The sequence below is a fragment of the Serinus canaria genome, chromosome 6 (genome assembly GCF_022539315.1).
Source record: "Serinus canaria isolate serCan28SL12 chromosome 6, serCan2020, whole genome shotgun sequence".
Classification (NCBI taxonomy): Eukaryota; Metazoa; Chordata; class Aves; order Passeriformes; family Fringillidae; genus Serinus; species Serinus canaria.
The window spans coordinates 30,742,620-30,764,324 of record NC_066320.1 but is presented as its reverse complement, the minus strand read 5'-3'; the positions used below and the strand labels follow the sequence as shown (position 1 = coordinate 30,764,324).

At 41.5% G+C, this 21,705-nt stretch overlaps 1 protein-coding gene across 11 annotated transcripts in view; it reads right to left on the bottom strand.

The window, feature by feature from the left end:
- Positions 1 to 3: 3 nt before the first annotated feature.
- TACC2 (transforming acidic coiled-coil containing protein 2) overlaps positions 4 to 21,705 on the bottom strand; it is a 118,456-nt gene continuing 96,754 nt past the window's right edge. For 3 of the 11 annotated variants that reach the window (XM_050975952.1, XM_050975955.1, XM_050975956.1), the window contains 10 exons: positions 20,890 to 21,005; positions 19,954 to 20,134; positions 19,700 to 19,840; positions 12,733 to 12,876; positions 12,272 to 12,348; positions 8,153 to 8,196; positions 2,702 to 2,862; positions 2,261 to 2,367; positions 1,329 to 1,449; positions 4 to 573 (listed from right to left, as the gene is read on the bottom strand). In XM_050975952.1, the coding sequence (XP_050831909.1) occupies positions 508 to 573; positions 1,329 to 1,449; positions 2,261 to 2,367; positions 2,702 to 2,862; positions 8,153 to 8,196; positions 12,272 to 12,348; positions 12,733 to 12,876; positions 19,700 to 19,840; positions 19,954 to 20,134; positions 20,890 to 21,005 (1,158 nt within the window). In that variant the 3' untranslated portion in view covers positions 4 to 507. The other 8 variants (XM_018910553.3, XM_018910554.3, XM_050975958.1 and 5 more) reach the window with 6 other exon arrangements.

Sequence of the window (21,705 nt, the reverse complement as noted above, 5' to 3'; positions counted from 1 at the left end):
TACTTATCTTCAACTTTCAACGAAAAAATTTATTTACAATAGAGAATTTCATTTGTGACATGCATTTTCCTTTTTTTTTTTTTTTTTTTAGATTTTATTTTACAAATCAGCAAATGCAGATAAAGTTTACATTCCTTAAGGCAAGAGTCCCCATGCAAGTAATACGTGTTTATATTAAATCCAAAAGACATCCAACATGGGAACTCATGTACAAAGGGAAGGCTAGGATCAGCAATTTGTATTTTCTTAGAGAACTTGACAATCTCCCTGATACAGGAACTTTGAGATCAACTTGCTATGAATTATACTATGAAAATGCAAACAATAGCAAGAAATTCTGATAGTCATCTTAGTACTGCATACAATTAAATCAACTTTATTTAGAAAGAAAATACAGTAGTGCATACGAAAAAGTGAAAATATAACCTGTCCACATAAATGTATGGACATCAGTGTGCCAATGGTCATATTGCACTCAGGATTGAAGTCCAGAAATTTGGTTAAAAGTTAGCTTTTCCCCATTTTGGCAATCAGTTCATCACAAATCTTTGTTAATTCTTCTATCTCTTTATTCTGGAAAATAAAATATGAAGTATTATGAAAAGGATTGCTGCATTAAGATGAGGAGGTTTTTTTAAATTTTAATATTATCTAACAAGTGGGAGAAGTGTGGGAAAATTAACTTTTCTCCAATGCTGAGAACAGGAGATCTATACATACAGATAAATGTGCAGATATAGTACAACTAAGTGCTCATATTCATAGTACAGCTACATGCATTCAAACAAATGCTTCCTTTCTTCCAAATACAGCTCCTCCAGTTTTAATAAATCAAATTTAGCACCAAAGCAGACAGCTTCACAGCAGTCATTCCCAGCACTCCACAATAATACAGAGTGGAAATTTGTTTCTAGGCTGCACTTTTCTATTTTTTTTTCATTATTTTCACCCTGCCTTGCAGAGCTGCAAGCAAGGATGAGCTGTTCTATGCCAAAGCAAGCTTCCTTGGCTGAGCTAGAGATATAAATAAGCATTTCCTACAGACACTTTGGAATTAGCACTGGAATTACAGCTAGCACTAAAAAGGGAAACAGAACCCGAGAGAAAAAGCTGAGAACTGAAGCAAACCAAGGCCTGGGCTGCAGAGGTGCACCCTGAGCTCTGCCTGAGGCTGAGCCAGCCCCAAACACTTGGGCTTAGATCAAACCTGGGTCCAGCTGGTGCACACAGGGGTTTTGCCTTAAAATCTGGGGAGTGCTGCTGTCCCCAAGGCCAGTGAGCTGCAGGACAATCCTCAGGCAGAGCTTGGCAAATAAAGGTTTATTTACCTTTTGTTCCAGTGTTCTCTCCAAGGCATCCACTTTGAGCTGCTCCTTGCGAAGGCTGGCCTGGTACGCTGCCTGCTCCTGCTGGGCCTTGCCTCTCACTTGTGCAATTTCAGCATTGGCTCTGCAAAAAACACAGGGGTTGGTCACACCAGGGTCTCTACAGGAAAGGGCAGAGCGTGCCCAAGGATGGACAGCACCTTAACAAATGGGGGGAGAGGGCAGGGCTGCCTTCTGCACATCTTGGGTACGTTGTGAGACTTGTCCCTAAAAACTTTTCCCAACTCCCTCTCTTGCTCAGCAGGGGCTACAGTCTTTTCTTACTGTCAGTGTTGCTCCCTTTGTGCTTCTCTCAGATATCTCTGCTGAGGTTACAAATATGACTCAGGTAGAAGAGTTCTATGGCAGTTTCCAAACCTGATCTCCAATTCAGGGGACTGTACTAATGAGTACTGAACATGATCCCTAGAAAGGCTTAATTGGTCATTACCTGGAGATCTAGAAAAAAGAAACTGGCTAATGCTTCTTTCTTGATCCTCCCATGATAATACATTAACAAATATAAAGACATTAGCTAAATATAGAAATTTAAAGTGTTCTGTACGGCCAGGAACTGGAAGAAAAACCAGCACATTGGAAAAATTCTCATTATTGCATTTCTTTGCACCTCTATCACAGAGCAGCCTGTGCTTTGCATATTGCAGGATCAGTTTGGGATGTGAGGCCCAGCCATGGGAATTCTTCTTCAGCATGAACTCCTGAAAAAACGTGTACAGTCCATGCACCAGTCCTGGAAGTGTCCAAGGCCAGGCTGGACAGGGCTTGGAACAACCTGGTCCAGTGGAAGGTGTCCCTACCCATGGCAGGGGGTGGAACAAGATGGTTTTAAAATCCCTTCCAACCCAAACCATTCTGTGAATCCATGACTCAATTACCTGTCCAGTTTTTCCTCAGCATGAATTTTGAGTGCCTGGTACCTCTGCTCCTCCTTCTTCACTCGTGACAAATATTCCTGCGCGCACTTCTTCAACACCTCTTCATTCTTAAAAGAGAAGATGACATCAAATTTAAACCAAGAGGTTAAAATGCAGGACAGGCACCTGTTTGTGGGAGTCACACACAGCTGTTTGAAGAGCTGCAGTCCAACACTGGCACCCCCTGAAAGAGAATATTTCACAATGCAAAGAAATTTACAATTTTTCTGTTTGCATTTGATGGCTGGCTGCAATCCTTCACCTGAGGACTATGGTTTCTCATGAAGAACATCAGAATTAGCTGGAAACACAAGTCCTGCCTTCTGTCCAGCAGAACAGCACATTTTGGTCCACAGAATCTGCTCAGCTCTGCTCTTTAAAGAAGATGTTAAGGTGACTGACCTTCCGAAACCCCTCCAGGACTTCTTTCATCTTCTCGTATCTCCTGAAAAGATCTGCCAGGGATTTCTCCACTGAGTTCAGATCGGCCAGAGCTTGCTCCTTCTCCACTATGAGCTGCTGAACAGTGTGGTGGGAGACAGATTTCTCTCTCTGTTCATCCTCTGAAAGAAGAGAGGAGTAGAGAGAAGAGAGGTTTTCAGAACGGTAACAGGAGTAAGTCCACTGAGCTCATGATCATCTACAAGTTCTACTATACTCTGCCCTATTTGTGTATTAGTAAGTGTACAGGATCTAGAAAAGTCAGATTTATATAAAGACACAGGCCTGTTTAGGAAAACAGACTAAATACAGTGATATTTAAATATTTTGATGTTGGGGGAAAATGTGAATGTATCTCTGTACTGATGATCTCTTCACTCTGAACTCGGCTGTTCCCATGAAAAGGCAGGTGTTGGATTTCCCCTGAAGATGCACTAGCTGAAGAAAAGGACATTTATGCACATTCCTAGCACTGGCCACAAGTTATTTGCCATTGTTGATAAATGCCTGTCAGCTCCTGGCACCTTCTAGTCTTGCACAAACAAGGCACTTTGTTCAGTGGATTTCAATTCTTCCCTTGGAAAAGCAGTGTTTTACCAGCTCTCAGCATTGCTGGAGCAAGTGGCAGAAAGGAAATCTAACATCAGACAGACTTCCTAAGTGTAAAAAAAACTGCAAAAAACATCTGCCAAGCTCCTCCTGTGTATAGTTAAATTTGAGCCAGGGGTGGTGGGAAGAACATAACAGGAATACAAATCCATATGGAGGAGGAATTTTCAAGGGAATTGACCTCATAATAAGTTGGAATATCCACATAACACTGGAAGAAAAAGTCTGGCATTGTCTTCCAAAATGCTGCACTGTTTCCTTCACATCCTAAACTATGATTCTTGTGCCCATGTTTTAAGGGGTACTTTGCATGATACTGAAAGGAAAACCCACCCACCAAACACAGCAGTTTTATATTACCGCCTTCCTTGGTTTATGATAGAAACTAAAATAAGGTAAAAAGTTCTCCTGTGGAAAAAGCATGGGGCATTTCACAATGTACAATTTTTCATTTGGGCCTTTATATTTGGAAACATAAAGAACTAAACAAGTTTGGGGATTTTATTTGAATAGAAGATTTTATCTGAATTATTTATAGTGCTGGTCACTCCAAAATGCCAAAGCTGATACTGTCAATTCTCAGACTGAGATTAATCTCTTCCTCTTGCATACTCCTCCCAAAAAATGCACATTTTTGCTGGCCTGACCAAGGCCAGAGCAGAGATGATGCCATGCTGTGCATCAGCTCCTGGGCTCCTCTGCTCACTCCTGACTGGGGCAGAGCCTGACCTGAGCTTATTTTGCTCTGTGTGATGCAGAAGATGAAGGTTCTCAGGACCTGCTTGTAACACCTTTATTTTACTGGTGAACAAACACCTTTGACATGGCAGAGAAGCCCAGTTGTGTAATACAGCATCACTTGGATATATTTAACACTTTATTAAAAAGAAACATTCTTTTCTGTTTTGCTTTCTTAGAGACACGCCATATTCCTCTGAAATGTCAAAATTAATGTGTTCTCAATTAAAACAAAAAAAAATTGTTGTCCTTTGTTTATTTTTCTAAAGCTAAGAGGCTGTCTCCTTGTGCTCCAGCACTAGATTTGTTTAATCATGCTGGAGATTACACCCTGCCAAGATAATTCCAAACCCTTTCCTGGCAGGATCCTGTTCTCTGGCAACACTTCTGCCACTGCAGCTCCATGGGCAAGAGATCCATTTGCATCCTCATCCAAAATATTTTAATGTATTTAATATCATATCCCTACTTTTTGTGAGACTGTCTGAGGTGTTTTAGCAAATTCCTTATTTGTTTCCAGGGTGATCAGGAAGTTAATAATTCATGTCACACTTCCTCACAACTACTGAGCTCCTCCTCTTCCTCCCAGCACATCGTGGGCCCTCCTCTCTCCTCTGCTGGATCAGCTCCACCAACACTCAACCCCCAGCACCATTTAAACTCACTCATGGGAAACTGGGACAAATGTTACAGAATCCCAGAATGGTTTGGGTTGGAAAGTACCTTAAAGCTCATTTAATTCCACTCCCCTGCCATGGACAGGGACACCTCCCAGTAGACCAGGCTGCACCAAGCCCATCCAAGAGATGCTCCCAAACCAAAATGGTTAAATACAACAAAAGGCAGAAACTTGGCTGGAGGGAAACTAGAGTTTTATGTGGTATTTTCATAAAATCACAGAATTGTTTGGGTTGGAAAGGACCTTCTATTTTCTAAGACTATGATTTAGTTTCAGTAAAATGTGCTAAGTCAATCTTAGAGAAGCGGCTACACATCCTTAATTCTAAATATGTTTACAAGGTTATGTGATCAAAATATTTGAATTAAATGACTTCCACATCTGCAACACACCCTGCCCAGGGCTCACCAACAATCACAGCAGTATGCTCAGGACTAACACTATCCAAATTGACAGAATCAGAGCAGCACCAGGGCAGATCCGCTTTCAGGCTCAGCTCACTACTACTCACACGACTTAATGGGAATGCAGCAAACAGAGAACAAAAGCAAAAGAAACTAAAGATGCAAAATGCTGGTGTGAAAGTTGGTGAAAAGCTTTACTTACCAGGCTTGCCTGTTTTGTTTTTGCAAGCAAATAGCAAGAAGCAACGAAAACGGAAGCAAAATAGAAAAATCGGGAATTGTTAGGAAAGCAGCAAATAAGTAATGCAACAACCTGAAATGCACAAAGCATAACATCTGTTTGTTTTTCACAAGGAGAATTTCATCATGTATTCAAATGTAAAGTAATAAAAAAAAATCTCATAATGTAAAATCTCATCAATCTCATCATGTATTTAAATGCAAAAATAAGGATACATTTTTAACAGGGGGAAAAAAACCCAACAAACCAACATTAGAAACCAGTCAGTGAAAAGGAATTGGGGTGGGGACTTTGGCTGTGAGCCAGGTGTGTGGAGGGTGCAGGAACGCTGGGGTCACCCAGGCTCTGCTCCCTGGCTGTCAGAGCAAACAGCACCAAGCACAAAGCAGCAGCACAGCCTGGAAAGCCTGGTCTTTCCTCTCCCCCACTCCTCAGAGTAAACTAAAATGTGTTAGGGGTTGAGGCAAATGTAAGGGAAAAAAGGGAAAAAAAGATAAAAGCACGAGTAAAGAAATACACCAAGTGACACTAAAAAGGGATCTCCACACCGGCAGCTTGCACAGTGTGGCATGAAGTAATCACAGCAGCTAAGCTGGGTAATTTTGGGTTCCATATAAGTGTGGAAATACTGAACTTTCCACAGCCCTTGGAATCAAAAGCAATTGCAGTTTGCAATGCACATTTTTCAGTGCCTTTAGAAGCAAACACAGGCAGTCATATATTGTTAATATGGGATATTTTCAGCATTCATTATGCACACACCAGCCTACAAAAAGCTCAGTAGGACCTACCAACCTCACTGAATATTCATCAAAGGGATTGGTGAAATTGGTTTATGTGCAGTGCCCTTCTAACAGGGCTGTATAAATAGTTCAGAAGGGTTAAATGGTGAACAGAAACAGCACAGGCATTTCTTTTGTGAAGATGCAAATTCTGCTTTAGCACTGAGGCATCACTAACAGGTCACTGAAGTACATGCAAATAACAAACACACACTTTCCTCCACAGTGATATTCGGATGAGTGAATTCCTTTATCAGAAGGGACAGCAATTTACAAGAAATGGCATGACAAAGTGGGACAATTAGATCAAAAATTTACATTAAATGCAGGGAGAAGCCTCACATTTAACGTATTACCATGCTGTAGGATTTGCATACTGCTCTAATTAACACAGAAAGGATGTTTTCTGTGTAGCTGTTGTTGGTTCAGTTCTTTGCAAACGGACTGCAAATTAAATTACTTATAGCCATAGATCTTAAAAACTCACCACAGAGCATCTGAGAGGCTCTGATACTCTGAATCTGAATTTTAAAGAGCTATTTTATTATAGTCAAAGGCCCACTTCTTACTGAACCTTCACTTCTTTGCAACAAGAGGAAGTGGCAATGATGGAATGCACTGTGTACACCAAGGCTGTGCCTTGGCCTCAGGATTCCTATTCTGTATCTTACTGTTGCACTGCAGTCTCAAAATCTGATTTTTTAAAACATCTGTTTCTCAAAAATAAATCTGAATTTATCTGTTGTTAACTGTATGCACAGCCTGGGGAAAAAAGGACAGGTCTTTTGTGTGTCTGTAGCACTGGCCAAGTTCAGGGTGGAAGCCACACCAGGGCACGTAAACCAAAATGAATAAGTTCTTTGCATACTCTGGTCACTCCTGCTTGAACACTTGCATGATGACAATGACACACACCACGTCAGAAGGCAGCACATTGGCTCAGCTGTACATACAAAAGGCAGTGGAAGCATAACACCAGAGAGAATGGAACCTGACCTATTAGTGTTTTTTTATTTAGTTATTATATATATTTCATTAATTTATTTATTACAGTTGTCATTCTCATAAAATTTATTTGTAGGTCCATTTTGCTCTCACTTGGAAAGATGGCTGGGATGCCTCCCAAGGGCCAAGAAATCCAGGAAGGCAGCAAAAGCACCAGACACTGGTGCTCTTCTGAGCAACTCTGGCCTTGGAGATCCCAAAATTCCACTCAGCCATTTGCCTTTCTGGGAAACAGAAAGGCTGGAGCTGAAGCAGTACAAGGCAGCACAAGCCACTGGTGCTTCCTATAGCCAGACTAATAAAAAGAGCTTTAGAAATCTTAGAGGAGGCTTTAAAATCACATCCCAGGGGCCAGACCTCACATGCTGAGGAACCACACGAGCCCTGCAGCCTTTGGGTTTGAAGTGCTAGTGAGGGTAGAGGATTTTATCAGTGAGACATGCTGTTAGCAAAGGTGTTTTCTAATTACTAAGAGGCAAAACTTGTCACAATTTAGACTTGAAAGGAGAGTCCTGTGTCAGTAAGTAACTGGGGGGTGGACTGGGCACTTGTAAAGTCCCAGCTGGGATTGGAGTTAATCTCGGTTTTGGTCTGATCGATGCATTTAGCACAGATAATCCCCGTTGTTGTGAAGAGCTAACTTTGGTATCTGCCTTTAAACAGCTGTGAGCTGATGCCTAAGGGGTTTTTAGGTCACTGAAAGTCTCTCCTGGAGAAACCCATGAATTTGAACCCGTTTCCTATGGGCTCTGCTGCACAAGGGAAAGCCCTGAGCTTTCTGTGTTACCTGAACTGCCCGGGGGCTGCTGGCTGTGAGATGAGGCCCTGACTTTTCCTTTTCTGGTGTCCTCAGATGCATTCACAATTCCCTGCAGCATCAGCAGATGCAGCCAGCATCAAAATGAAGCCCAGAGACTTCAACCAGGGAGCATCTTTCACAGCAGAAACACCTACCTATCATCTGAGCAATCGTCTTCTCATACTCCGAAACTATTTTTCTGTAAGAGGGGAAAACAAAAAAAAGAAAAACTTTTGGCAAACATCATTGCTCATGCTTACTTAGCAAATAACACTATCAGAAACTGAACTGTGGTGCTTTTAAGAGATACAGAACCCCCATCACACTTTTATATGTTCTTTATTGACCAAATAACAAATAAGACTGACAATTGTAACACTGCACCTGATTTTTAACTGTCCATGGGAATCAATGAAAGTGAGGGGAGGAAGAAGAGATTGCTTTGAAAGATTCTGTTTTGTGAAACTTCACCCATCATGATTATAAACATAATCACACTGGCCCAACTCAAGAATTACAAAGAGCCTGATCCTTCCATTACTTTCTCCCCTCTTCTCCAAATCTGTGTTGGTTTCTTTTTAATATAAACTTCAAGTAAACTTGTAATTGGTAGCAAGTAAACCTAACAGGAGTAGTGTTGGCTATCACCCAAAATGTATCTCATCTTCTAAATGAATCTTCTCATGATTAAATGATTCACTACCACTTAAAAGAACAAGATCAAAATATTCAACTATGTAGCACAAAATCCATCATGGCCCATTTCCCAAATCTGTTTTTGAAGCAGAGGTGGTAAAATTCTACTTTTAAGACTGTTTTATTTCATATACACACGGTAGGCTTTGAATTTCCTTCTTGAAAAGAGGTTAGCCAAAATAAGCAGATTAAATGTGATTTAGAAAGATGATCCATCCCTTCCCAGAGCCAAATAAAGCTAATGAAATGAGACTAGCTTGATCTGTGCTTTGATTCATGAGCCACGCAGGACCATCTACAGAAAACAAAATTACCCCACACTTCATCAGAAGTGGATATTCCAAACAGCTCACTGGAGCTGGAATACACCTCTTCTGAAACTCACTTTCACTTGCTCCATTTTCAGAGCTCTGCTGCAGTTGGTGAGGTTACAGAAAGGATGTGGGAATAAATGCCAGTAAGGAAAGGAGAAACTTGCAGAGCTTCCAAAAATCAACTATAGTAACCCCAGAATTGCCTCAAATCTGAACCCCAGACAGAGCCCAGAGCCCTGAGAAGGCCACCTGGCCCTAAATTCAGCAGCATCTCCCCTGCCCTGCTCCTGCAGAGCACTCAGAGAGCAGGGGCTCTAACACCAGCACTGGGATTTTTCCTATCAACCATAAATGACACTTTGGAGAGCAAAGGTAACAGCAAGGATTTTGCCCTAAAAGGAGGGGTTTGGTTTCATGTCCAAAGCAGATTACCTCAAAAGCCTGCTGTAAGCAATGAGGATTTTAAAGCTTTGTCATGTCCTTGTGACACAAGGCACCTTTGGGAAGTTTTATCATCCAAAAAGAGGAAGCCAAGTTCTCAGGGTACTCAGGGTAAGGAATACAACATTACAATACTGCAGCACTTCCCAGGGAAGGATTTGCTCCAGATTCATGCCAAAGGCCTCCTTCAGTCCAGCAGCCTAAATAATGGTCATTACAGCTGGGGAACCAAAGGATGCTGCCACATCATCCCTCTATGGGAGGGCACATCATAACCCCAGGCTGACACATTACTTAGGCTTAAATGCTGCTGTTTGAGACACTCAGTCTATTCACTGACTGAGATCTGTAAGGCATAAAACCACCAGAATCTAAGGCTACAAAGGGTCTCAGAGGTCATCTGCTTGACTCCCCTTAGAGTCATATCAATCAGATCTCCAATAACCATAATTAAGTATTTCTTGCCTGCCTCTGGTTAGACTCTTGGATTATGGTACAGCCCACTGTGGTTCAGCTCTTTGATAGCTACTGCATTATTAAACCTCTCATTCTGGTTTCTGTTCTCTGGAGTGGAATTTCCTCCAACTGATCTTTTCTTGGTAATTTAGATGAATTCAAGATATTCCAGCTACACTATGCAGGACATGGGTACAGGAGCATTGCTTCTCCTTCTCTGGGAAGTGATGCTTTTGTGCTTGCAGCTCTAAATAATCCCTTCACTCCCTGCTTATCATTATGTCATATCTCATTGCTGCATCTCTAATTTACCACACATGGACTGCTTGAACGTTAAAACTTCCAAGAGAAATCTTCCTTGGTGCACATATGTGTATTTATCATTTTGTGACAATATTAGCCAGATTTTTTCCTTTCATCCACACGTTCCAGGCATGTGCCTGTGGAAATATGGCTTGGTTATTGTGGTTTTTTTTTTTTTTTCAAATCAGACTTTCTGGAGGGTGGAGATACACACAAGCAAATTACTGTGTGGAAGATGAAGGTGCAGAACTACAGTGTGCCAGCTGCTCTGTGTCACCCCTGGCTCTCCTTCCTTGAGGGAAAAGGCTGGCAGTGCCCACTGGCAGCCAGCAGACACGTGCACCCTGACACAGAGCAGACCAAGCACCACACTTGAGTGTGAGCTGCACACTGAGACATTCCTCACAATCCCTCATTTTGTTCCCTCCTTGTTTGGCTCCCTGGGTTTGACTGCTCACAGCCACTCTGTTCTGTTTCTCCTCATTAAGCATTTCAGGGCTATGCCAGGGCTTTGTTCCCCATCCCAGCAGAGCACAAGGGAGGTGAGAGAACTCAGCTGGGCACTGGGAGGTCGCAAAAAAGAAATAAAGAGGCTGCCCTTGCCTTTTGCAGATGCTTCTCTTAAGATGCTTTGGCTCAGAGCCCCGTGCTGCTGCTATTCCAATCTGCTATGTGCAATTCCTGGCATCCATGCAAGCGTTTGTGGATCTCTGCACTGCAGCTCCCTTCTACTCTCCCTCCCTAAGCACAGTTTTCCTGGATATAAGTGATTGCTTATGTAGGTCATCACTAGATACAGAGTTTAGCTTTAAATCACTGAAAGTCTTCATTTTGGGAAGAAGCTGGTGCTAGAACAGAAGGGATTTTAAAGAAAATTCAGTCTCAGAAGCAATTGTATAAATTATTACTAAAGGAGGGATGCTAAAATTATGTGATAGTTTCCTTTCCTTTATGAGTTAAGAGGGGGGACCATTTTTTCTGGTTTTTGAAGGTAGAAAATACTAAGCTTTAAAGACTGCATGAAGTATTTTATACACTCTCTTCTGCAATTGATGGCTTTCTCAGATTCAGATCAATGAGCAAGCAAGCTCATTGTTTTGTCCTCCTTATGGTCCTATCAACTGAAAAAGAAAAAAGCAAAGCTGAAAGTCTGAAAGGCTTTTCAACTGACTGAATGGAAGGCATCAGTGCTTCTTTGAGCAGCACTGCTCACATCATCCACTACAGGATTTTGTTGTCATCCTTTCAAGTGGTAGGACCTGGGCTGGAAAGGAGGGTCAAACCATGTTCTAGTGTACAGATATTTAATATAACATTGGCACAGAAATAGAACAGATACAACCAGAACAAACTGAAAAGCTCTGGGTCCTTCTGTCAGCTCTCAAAGGGAACAAGAGAGCAAAAGCCAAGAAAACTATTGCTTAACTAAAATCAACCATAGTGTGTGCAGTAATTAAAAAATCACAGTTCAAAGAAAAGGGTGCAGAATCTCCCTGAAAGCCAACATTGATGGTGCAGAATGGTTCCTTTACAAGAAATGCTTTTCTACTGGCACTGGTTTGATTTCTATTGTTGAACAACCTTACAATGATGTCTTGGAGGCAGCCTGCACTACTGCAAACCTGCATGTTCTTCCCTACATTCTTTCCTTTTCCCAAGCAGAACTACAAGTGAATTTAATGTGTATTTAATGTGCACCTCCCTGCCAGCTCTGCAGCAACTCATCCAGTCTGCAACAGGAACCTCACTATGCAATCCTAGTGAGAACTCAAACACAAACCAGAGGAATTCCTTCCCTGGCATTTACCTGGAGTAAAACCTCCCTTATCTCAGTATGCTGAGGGTGTGAATGAGAGCAGCAGCACAGAAGTTTTCAATGATTACCCTGAACAGTGGTGCCCACCATAGAGAGAAAAGACAAAGTATCAGTTCAGGATCAGTGCAAAACCTTAAGTTAAAAATAATGAAGCAAATTCACCTAAGCAAAACAATTGTATGAGCATGGTACTCTGTTGTCAGGCTGAGATGAGGCTTTCTGACAGAGTGATCAAGTTAATAACCCACCTCATTTCCATCACTTCCCTTCTGCTTTCTTCATATTTCTCTTTCCACTCAGATACTTCCCTTTCCTTGGCCACAATCTGAAACAGAAAACAAAGGGAAAAAACCCCACTGGCTTATATCCATTTTTTCATTGCTATTGCTCGCCACACTAATATTATACAGCTTTGTAAAATACATCATTTTCTTCCTATTTCAAACAGCTTACCATTTTTATACAATTATATAGCAATGTCAAGATGCACAGGGTACACCTGAGGTTTAAACCCATAAAGATTTATTTTCATTTCATATCAGCTTTTCACATCTGTAAAACAAGTAAAACTTGCAGTCTGGCACCTTCTGCTTTGGTGTGGCTGAGCATGGTTCCAATAACAGAACAAGTGATCACATTTGGGAGAAAACAGGCAAGAAGGGAGCAACAAGGGGCAGTTTATCCTTTCCCAAGTTGTGGAAACAGTTACCTCAGCTCTGGCCAGCCGTAGTGCAGAGTCCAGGTCCTGCTGGGGGTAGAGCAGAGCCGTGGTGCTTTCTGCATCTGAGGCGCCGATGCGGGAGTACAGAGCACTTTTGGAGATGGAAACATCTGCTGGGATAGCAGGTTCTCTCTGTGTGTTTGTTTTTTTAAATACAAAGAAACAAACCATTAAATAGGTGTTTAGTTCATGGGTTTTCTGTGAGGTCTGTGCACCTCTAAATTACAATACAGACAAGGAGCTCTGAATTCAGCAATCATAAAATTTACATTTGAGATCCACAAGAAGCACCAGGAGAGTCATATTACCTTTACAGAGAGAAAATAAAGACAGCACTTTGCTATCAATATTTTAAAGTCTTATCTTAGAAAATGTACTGCTTTTCACCACAACATCCACAAGAAATGCACATCAGCAGGAAGAATCAGATTTGAAGGCAGAAAGCTTGTTAAGGGGAATTCTGTTTCCATAAAAATAAATCAAGAAACCAGAAGCAAGAGGACAGCTCATTTTCTTAGGTTTGGCCTGTCAATACATGACATCTATCATAAAGAATGCCACATAAAAAGTGTGACTATGCAGGTGACACTGCTGCCCCACTGGTGTCCAGCATGCGATTAGTCAGTTAAATGAGGCTTTTTTTGCAGCTGTCAATTTTGCTCATGGCAGCAGCCCAGATTAAAAAAGGGAGAGCAGCATGTGAAATGAGGAGAGCAAAGAATAGGAACGTGACACTGAGATGCAGGAGATGTCTCACAAACAACTCTTGATGCAAACAACCCAAGCTACAGCACATCAAAACTGAGGAAAGGACAGTCCATAGAAGCCAGAATGGTTTGGGATGGAAGGGACCTTAAATCCCTTCCAGTGCCACCCCTGCCATGGCAGGGACACCTTCCATTGTCCCAGGCTGCTCCAAGCCCTGTCCAGCCTGGCCTTGGGCACTGCCAGGGATCCATGGGCAGCCACAGCTGCTCTGGGCACTGCCAAGCCCCCACCACAAGGGCTGGACCATGAGTTGGGTGGAAAGTGAGGTTGATCAATGCCTTTTTCCATCCACTGATGGAAATGGATAATCAAATCCTGTTTTCCTTGCTGCTGAAAAGGGGATAATATATTTTTCCAGTTTTCCTGTTAACTTTGTGCATTAAAACAATGTATTCTGTTCATTCAAGTTTACTAATGCTGTAGCTAAGTCTTTCGGCTTTATCTGAAATAATTAAGAGTAGTAATCAAGACTATTTCAATTATTTTTTACATAAAAGAGAAAATAATTATTTTCTTGCGTTTTATTGTAAAAGAGGGTGGTGTGGTTTTGTTGTAGTTGTTTTGTTTGTATTTTTTTGAAGAAAATAGCAGAGTCATGCTCCAGTGACTGAAGCACAGGAATGTGAAAGGAGTAGATAATGTCTGGATCCAGGTTCAGTCCTCATTAATTTCAACATCACATATTCTTGTCTCAACACTGGTAAAGGAAATTTTGCCAGATGCTATTCCATAAAACATTCACTTCCTCACAGCTCTTCTCACACTGCCCAGCATCACAGAAAGCATCCAAACCCACTGCTAATTTTGTTGCAATCTCTTGTGAGTTCTTGTATCACACCTGACTGAAGAAGCTGTATTAAAAATTGTACACAATGCACACAGGACCAGATGTTCTGGATCTCACATCTGTAAAGAACATGAAGAAACACTAACAACATTAAAAGACTAGGCAAGAAAATTTAATTAGAACAAGAATAACCTAAACAGTACTTCCAGAACACCTCACTGCATCTTCATTTACAGGAGACTCTCACTCATTTGCTGGGTATTTTTTGGTTTTACATCCAGGAGTCAATTTTCTCCTCTGGGATTTATGGAGCAGGCTATCCCTTCTCTGGTTTTGCTACCTTTAACATGAACACCCAAAATAATGATCAATTCCAGCAGAATTAGGAGATGCAAGCTCAAACTCGGTGGATTTTCCTACCAGAAGAAAAACCATTCCAAGATCTGTCAAAACTGCATAGTCTGTACTCTTAAAAGTATCTCCCAATGTAAAAGAACTACATAGGGAAAAAATACACCTGGGATACAAGCTCAGACACCTCTGTAAATGATAAATACACACAAAAAAGTACTTTACTCCCTCATTAATCACAAGGTAGGAATAACTGAGAGATAAAAGAGAGCCATTAGATCATCAAAGCTGTCCTCCAAAGAAAGGCCACCCCTCAGATCGATCTGTTGAACTGCATCTGTCACATTTCAAAAGCCTCCAGCAGTTTAATTTGCTGGATCTCATAAAGAGATTGCTGGAAAATATTCATTGTGCCAAGAAGAAACACAAACGTTTTTCAAGCTCATATACAAACATGTCAAAGTAACTGCTGGGAGGATGACAATTTTTAAAGGAAAAGATATTTAGAGCCTTTAGTATGTACTTATAGTTGTTTTTATATAGTGCACAACAGATCATTAATACAGTTATGTTTTTTCTAGCTCTCTTTGCATTTGAGGAAATTGTACAAAACAACAGCAATAATAACATGCAGAACAGCTTAAAATTTCTAAAAATCACCACAAAAACTCTTGGAATTTAACCACTGAGCAGAAATGCATGTAGATATGGTCCAACCAGTGTTGCTCTAACTCTGCAAACACCCTGCACAAGTCACTGCTGGGCTCTCTGTAACCAGTAAAAGTTATCATGGTTTTACTTCAAAAGCCAATTTTAAACAGCTCCTAACTGATGCACAACTCAGTAACTGTTATTTGCTGCCTGTAAAATATTCCTACCCTGAGAAAATAACAGCACCTGACCAACAGGATGATGGTATTACCCAAAATAACCCAATAATAATGCTTTAACACCTAATTGCTGAGAAGGTAAGCAGTTAATTGGGGTAATAATCATCACAGGGATTTGTAAGTCACTAAACCTCGCACAGAAAGATTAGAGTCTTCAGGGGAATTACTACAAAATGTAGGTCACTGCAATCTTAGTGTAAATATTGGAGAGCTCAACACACTTCTCTTCCCAGCACATTTCACAGAAACCAGATATCTGACCAGAAGGGAAACAAATGCACATCTATTAACCAGCTGCAGTTATCTCACTTCCAGGAGGTCAGAGAGGAAGAAAATAGAGAAATGGAAGGAAAATGAAAACTATTTTTTATCCCAGCAGTTAGAGGAATGTGTGTTTAGCCCTGCTGAAAATGAGGCTGCCCTTTCCAAGCCCTTGAAATGCTGCCTGGGTGTGCATGGAATGAGGGATTCTTCTAATTGATGTGTGAGCAGACAGGCCAGTGCAGGCAAAGTGAGACCTACTTGTGCTGGCAAATACATGGAAAGGCAAGGAAAACCCAAGCAGAAGTTTTCTGCCTATAAAGTTTTGCTGAAATCAATGGCATTGCTGTTTGTAGGGAATAGTCCTCCTCCACTACCATGAGAGGTCCACAAAGCTGTAATGCACTAATCCCATTTTTGCCCTTTCCTTTCAGTTTCTATTCTCCTTGGATCCTATCTCAGCACCCTACTCTCCATCACCTCAGCACTCACAGAGTGCTGGACACAAACCCTACTCAAGCTGCACCTGCTAAAAATTTACCTCACAACATCCAAATGGAGACTTCAACAGAAAAGAGTTAATGCACCTCAACACTGGAAGACAGAAATACCTGGCAATGTACAAGTAGGTGACTGGGCCTGCTATTGTTGAAGTCAGTGACAAGAAATTTGGGAGTGGCCAAGTAACTGCCCTCTGCCTGAGAACAACAAACTGCAGTGCTAGCACAAAGTGCTTATATTTAATCTTTATTTTAGGTGATCTAATTTGTCATAACAAGTGCTTCTGTCTTTATTTCTCATGCTATTCTTGTTACCCACCCAGTCATCGTTTAGCAAATGTTAAATGTAATTATACAGCATTCAGAAAATAACAGAGGCCAGCCATCCAGAAGGGAATTCTGCCAGGAGCATCCAAATTTAAGTCACTGCAGTCATCTGCTGGTTTCTGTTCTACTTAATCCAGGCCATCAGTCACTGTAGGTCACAAGGGGTGTCATCACAGGCTAATTTAACACTGAAACAGCAAAGCTATGCAAGGACAAAAGTCCTTCCCAGCCCAACATGACACCCATGGTGTTGGCCTACAAGCACTGCTGTGCCTGGACCAACGTGGGACACTGTCATCATCAATAACTGCTGCCAGTTCTCTTTTAGAGGGGGGAGTTTTGTCTGTTTTTCTCTCCTCACCTCTGCTTATCATTTTGTTATCTTTGTTACACAGATTAATGGCATTTTCTCAAAAGTCACATGAAATCTGTTCCCCATTTCTAAGTTCTAAGGAGTTCAAAATGAGTCCCCACATAACAAGGTGCTGTGATGATGCTGAACAGCATCTTTAAAACGTAACCCCACATTCTGTAAAACTTCTGCAGCTCACCATCTCCCCTGGGTAACTCACAAGTATTCACAAACACAAAAATGCATTCTCTTCAGTCTAAAATAGTACAATGTGTGAGTTTCTGAACAGCTGGCTGGTTGCAGAAATGCAGATTTTAAGCAGAAGTTTTTTGTATAACCCATGAAGAGCATCTATATTATGTGTTTATAACCCATGAAGAGCAATATTATGTGTTTCAGCTCAGGTGTTTCCTGATGCTGGACATCCTGAATCCTTCATGTTCCTCCCTCCTTATTGGGAGGACAAGGAATTTGAGAGAGAATAAGAAGGTAGAGAAGATCTAGAGAGGATATCACCTCATTCTCTTCCAACACCTGACACTCAGGACAGCAGAGCAAGGGGGCACAGTCACACACAGGAAAGTTATTTTTGTTTTTCCACCTTTGCTCTTTATGTTCCTCATTACAGGTTTCAGCTTGGTTAGTCCTTCTAATGAAGACAACAGCATGTTTTTCTTAATTAAATAAAAGATTGTAACCACATACTCTAAAATACTCTTAAATCTGTGAGGAATGTGTTTACCTTAGTAAATATATGTGCACAGGAGAAACAAGGTGGCTTCTGGGCTATTTAAGGTATGTGAAATAAATCAAATATGATCATTGTTTTTTCAGAGGAGTACAGTTAACCTTAAAAAAAATCTTTACTTTTATGAAGTAGCTACTTAATAGCTGATCTTTAAAGCAGCAAGAAATTCTACCCTGAAACCAGCCCAAATGCTGTTGGATGCAATGAACTCCAGATAATTTAGGATTGAGCAAAGACTTTCTGCTGACCTATTAATGGACAGTACAAGAGGAAGGTTACTGGAGAAGGTCATGTCAGAAGCACATTCTCCTCATTTGGAATGAGATGTCTCACTGCAGCAGGACACTGCCATCCCATTCAGCTGATACCCTTTCCCAAAAATGCCACCAAGATTATGGAATGACTTTTTTGGCTTTCCAAATACAGTGAGTTCCTCGTGCATCCCTACAGCAGAGCAAAGCATCACTGTGAGGCACCACTAGCCAGCAGGACCTGGAAGTAGCAGTGAAAAAAATAAGATTTAGATCTCTATGAATAAGGACACATTGTGATGTGAGGCCTTTTTTCCTTGGGAGTTCTGTAGCCCTTCCAACCCTGCTGCAGTCCCTTTCTTCAGATGCCTGAGGGCAAGGTCAACTGGTTTCCTCTCTTCCAAACACTGAGGGTCAAAGGTGTCTGACTTCAGGATGAAAATACCAGCAGAAGACAGAATGTCCTCATGGCCAAAGCAGGCCTGGCACTCTTCACCATCAAACATTTTAGGACAAATCTTGCTTCAGAGAGATGACAGCCACCACCTGGACTGCAGAATCCATCTCCTGCGGGAGGAACGCTGCTGCTTCTTGCCTGTTGTTAATTGGGGTGTGAGTGGGGTGACAGCATTTCTGTGTCAGCTCTGCTGCCAGCATGCTCCTGGTGTCCCCCCAGGACAAGCAGCACTCGGGCTGTGCACACTCACACACACAGGGCAGGCACAAAGCAGGTACCTTGGAGCGCAGGGAGGAGAGGGCAATCTGCCTGGCTAACTTCAGTGCTTCTATCCTCATGGCAGCAAACTCTAGCTCCTCCTGTCCAAGGGTTTGGTGGGGGAGTCCCCCACAGGGAAAAAAATGTGGTAAGAACATGGTAAGAAATGTTTGACACACTCAAAATGGGTTCTTAAATTTAAACGTGTAACTTGGACAACTCGGGGGTGACAGACACCCCAAATTCCTCTCATGGTGAGGACAGTGATGCAAAACTCCAGGACTTGGTTAGTTTTGAGGTAGCTGTGCAGAAAAATAATCTTTATTAGGTGATCAGTATGAAAAATACTTCATGTAAAAAAATAATTTCTGAAGCTAAAGCTGTTTTATCACAGATTCCTCTGATTTCCATTTTATGTGAATTTATGCCACATGTCAGTCTTAGTTCAACCTTTGCTGTTTTAAAATTTCACTGTAAATATTCCAGAAAATACGTCCTGACATACAGAACTGCTCTGCAGATCCATCTGCTTTTCCTAGAAGAAACCATGCCAAATTCTGCATTAGAGAAATTACAAGAAAAACAAAGCCTGATTTTCATTTCAGCAGAATTAGGTCCTGAATCTCAAAAAATGAATCTATACATACAGACTTACTAAGGCCAGGTGACAAGACAACTCTCCACATATCAAGTCCTGTGCTCAAGCTTAAAAATATCTGCTTTGAAAAGACTTCTGGAAAATAGATACATTATAGGTACATAGGATAGGTGTTGATGAAATGTAAGGTTATGTATTATATGAATTACATGAGTTAAATGAAAATATCTCTGTTCTTCAAGTCTTTGAAAGGGGAGAGTTACTTTGGAAAGAATTAAATAATTATTTTAATTCTTTTCCACATCCCCTCCAAGCCTCCCTCCACCCTTTTTAGATGAGGCAAAGCATTCCTTGGCTTGTGTATGGACAAAGAGAAAGAAAAGGACATTTGTATTTCTGCTACAAACCTGAAGTTTCTGAGCAAATACTGGGGGGTTCTTTTCTGCTAGGTCAGGATCTAGATATTCAGGCTGATCACATATTGAGGCTTTCTTAGATATCCTATTGAGAAGAGCATCAGCAGAGACAAAGGAGTCTTCAGGAGAAGCCTGAAGGGTAAAGAGGAGGCTGAGTAAGAAACAGAGATTTTGCCCAAGTTGTTCGGGCCAAAAGCAAAACCAAAGATTTCTGGAGGAAGATGATTCCCAAACTCTTATCATACAGGACTCACGATTTCAATGGCCTCTGGAGTTGTTCCTAGAGTCATGGGCTCCAGGTCCTTCTGCTTGGCCTTGTCAGGGGACTGTAAATGTGCCTCTTGGCTGGCAGCGAGGACTCGGGAAGCTGGGTGTGGGATTTTCATGCCAGAGGACTGCTGGGCTTCAGGGTCTTCAAAACTTGACCTGGAAAAAGATTGTGTACATGTTTTCAGGTTTCACAATTCTGCTCCTGGTAACAGCTGAGCAAGTCCTCCTCATCACTTTCATGTGTATGTGTATATATAAAAATATATTTATATACACATTGTTTCAGCTCAATTTTACATCATTATATCTCGTAACACTTTGCAATCTCCTTTCAAAACAATGCACTGGAGACATCAAAATAAAAGCAGTTCCATCAGAAATGTCACATTTCTTCAGTATTTCTCACTTCCCTTTTTACCCCTTTCTCACTGTGACCTACCTCTCTCCCAAAACACAACTCTTACACACAAGAACAGATGTCCTTGACAAGCAAAATTATTGGAAGTAAACACAACTCCCACATCCTGGTCTTATGATCAAGAGCCCTTGTTCAGAAAATGTATCCAGGGAAAACCAAGTGAAAAACTGTAAGTAACAGATTTCTACATTAATGTGAAAATTACCACAGTATCTGAGGAAAGAGCTTTAAGTAGGAGGCCACTGCCCAGTGAAACAGCTGCCACTGTGACTATTTAGTTAGAATGTGAAGGAGAAATCCATGTCCTTATTCCATCATGAGACTTGTGTCTCTTTGCCCTCTGCTCTCTATCATATGTGTACACAGATGGGGATCTATTTTTAAACAAATAACTTGGCAGCACAGAGGCAGAGAGGGGAAGAAGTTCCTGTGTATGTGCTCTGAGGGTAACCCACTCCCCCCGACAGGCTCTGCACTGCTCACAGTGACCTACCCTGAGCAGGGAGTTGTGGAGTCAGACAATCTGATGGGAGGTGATTTCACTGGGCTCTCCTGCTGTGCATCAAACATGAGGTACAAGGACTGCTTCTTCGTGGTGCTATCATCCTGCTGGCCACAGGGAAAGAGAAACTCATTAAGCAATTCAACCATTCTCCATTAAAGATAATTCAGGTCACTGAAGCCTTTAGTGAGCAAATGAGTTGACAGAAAACTAATAATACAGGGTTGTAAGGCTGATACTGAGATGGATCCTCCTAGGAAGACACCATTAAAGGACAAAACCTAAACAGTTCACTCTTTGTAGTGGCTCTTCTTCTCCCAATTTGGGATTAATCAGAATTCTGGTTCTGTCAGGCAGGAGGCCCCCCTTGGCTGAGGGTGTTGCTAAAATATCCACTGAATATTCTCATTGCTTTAAGCACTACCTGAGTGATTTTCCTAACATCCCCAGTGGATACCCCCTCACTGGATCCAGTCAGGCTATCAAATCCATGATTAAAAAGAAGATGAAATGAGTGATAATGTACAGTGCTGCATTCCAGATCTCACACTAATTCTGTTTCTCTCCTGGCTCCCTCCAGCTTCTTCAAACTTTTACTCCCAGTTTCTTAAAGAGTTCAGCAGTTGGTGTAGACAGCTCTGCAGTCTGCACTGCTGGAAATACTGACTGGCTTTGAATCTCCAGGAAGAACTACTGTGATGCTAGCTTAGAAATAAAATCATGAAATGGAACAAGATTTACAGGATACTGGACAACAAAGCACAGACAATTTACCCCAGTTATGCCTATTTCAAGGAACTGGTTTTG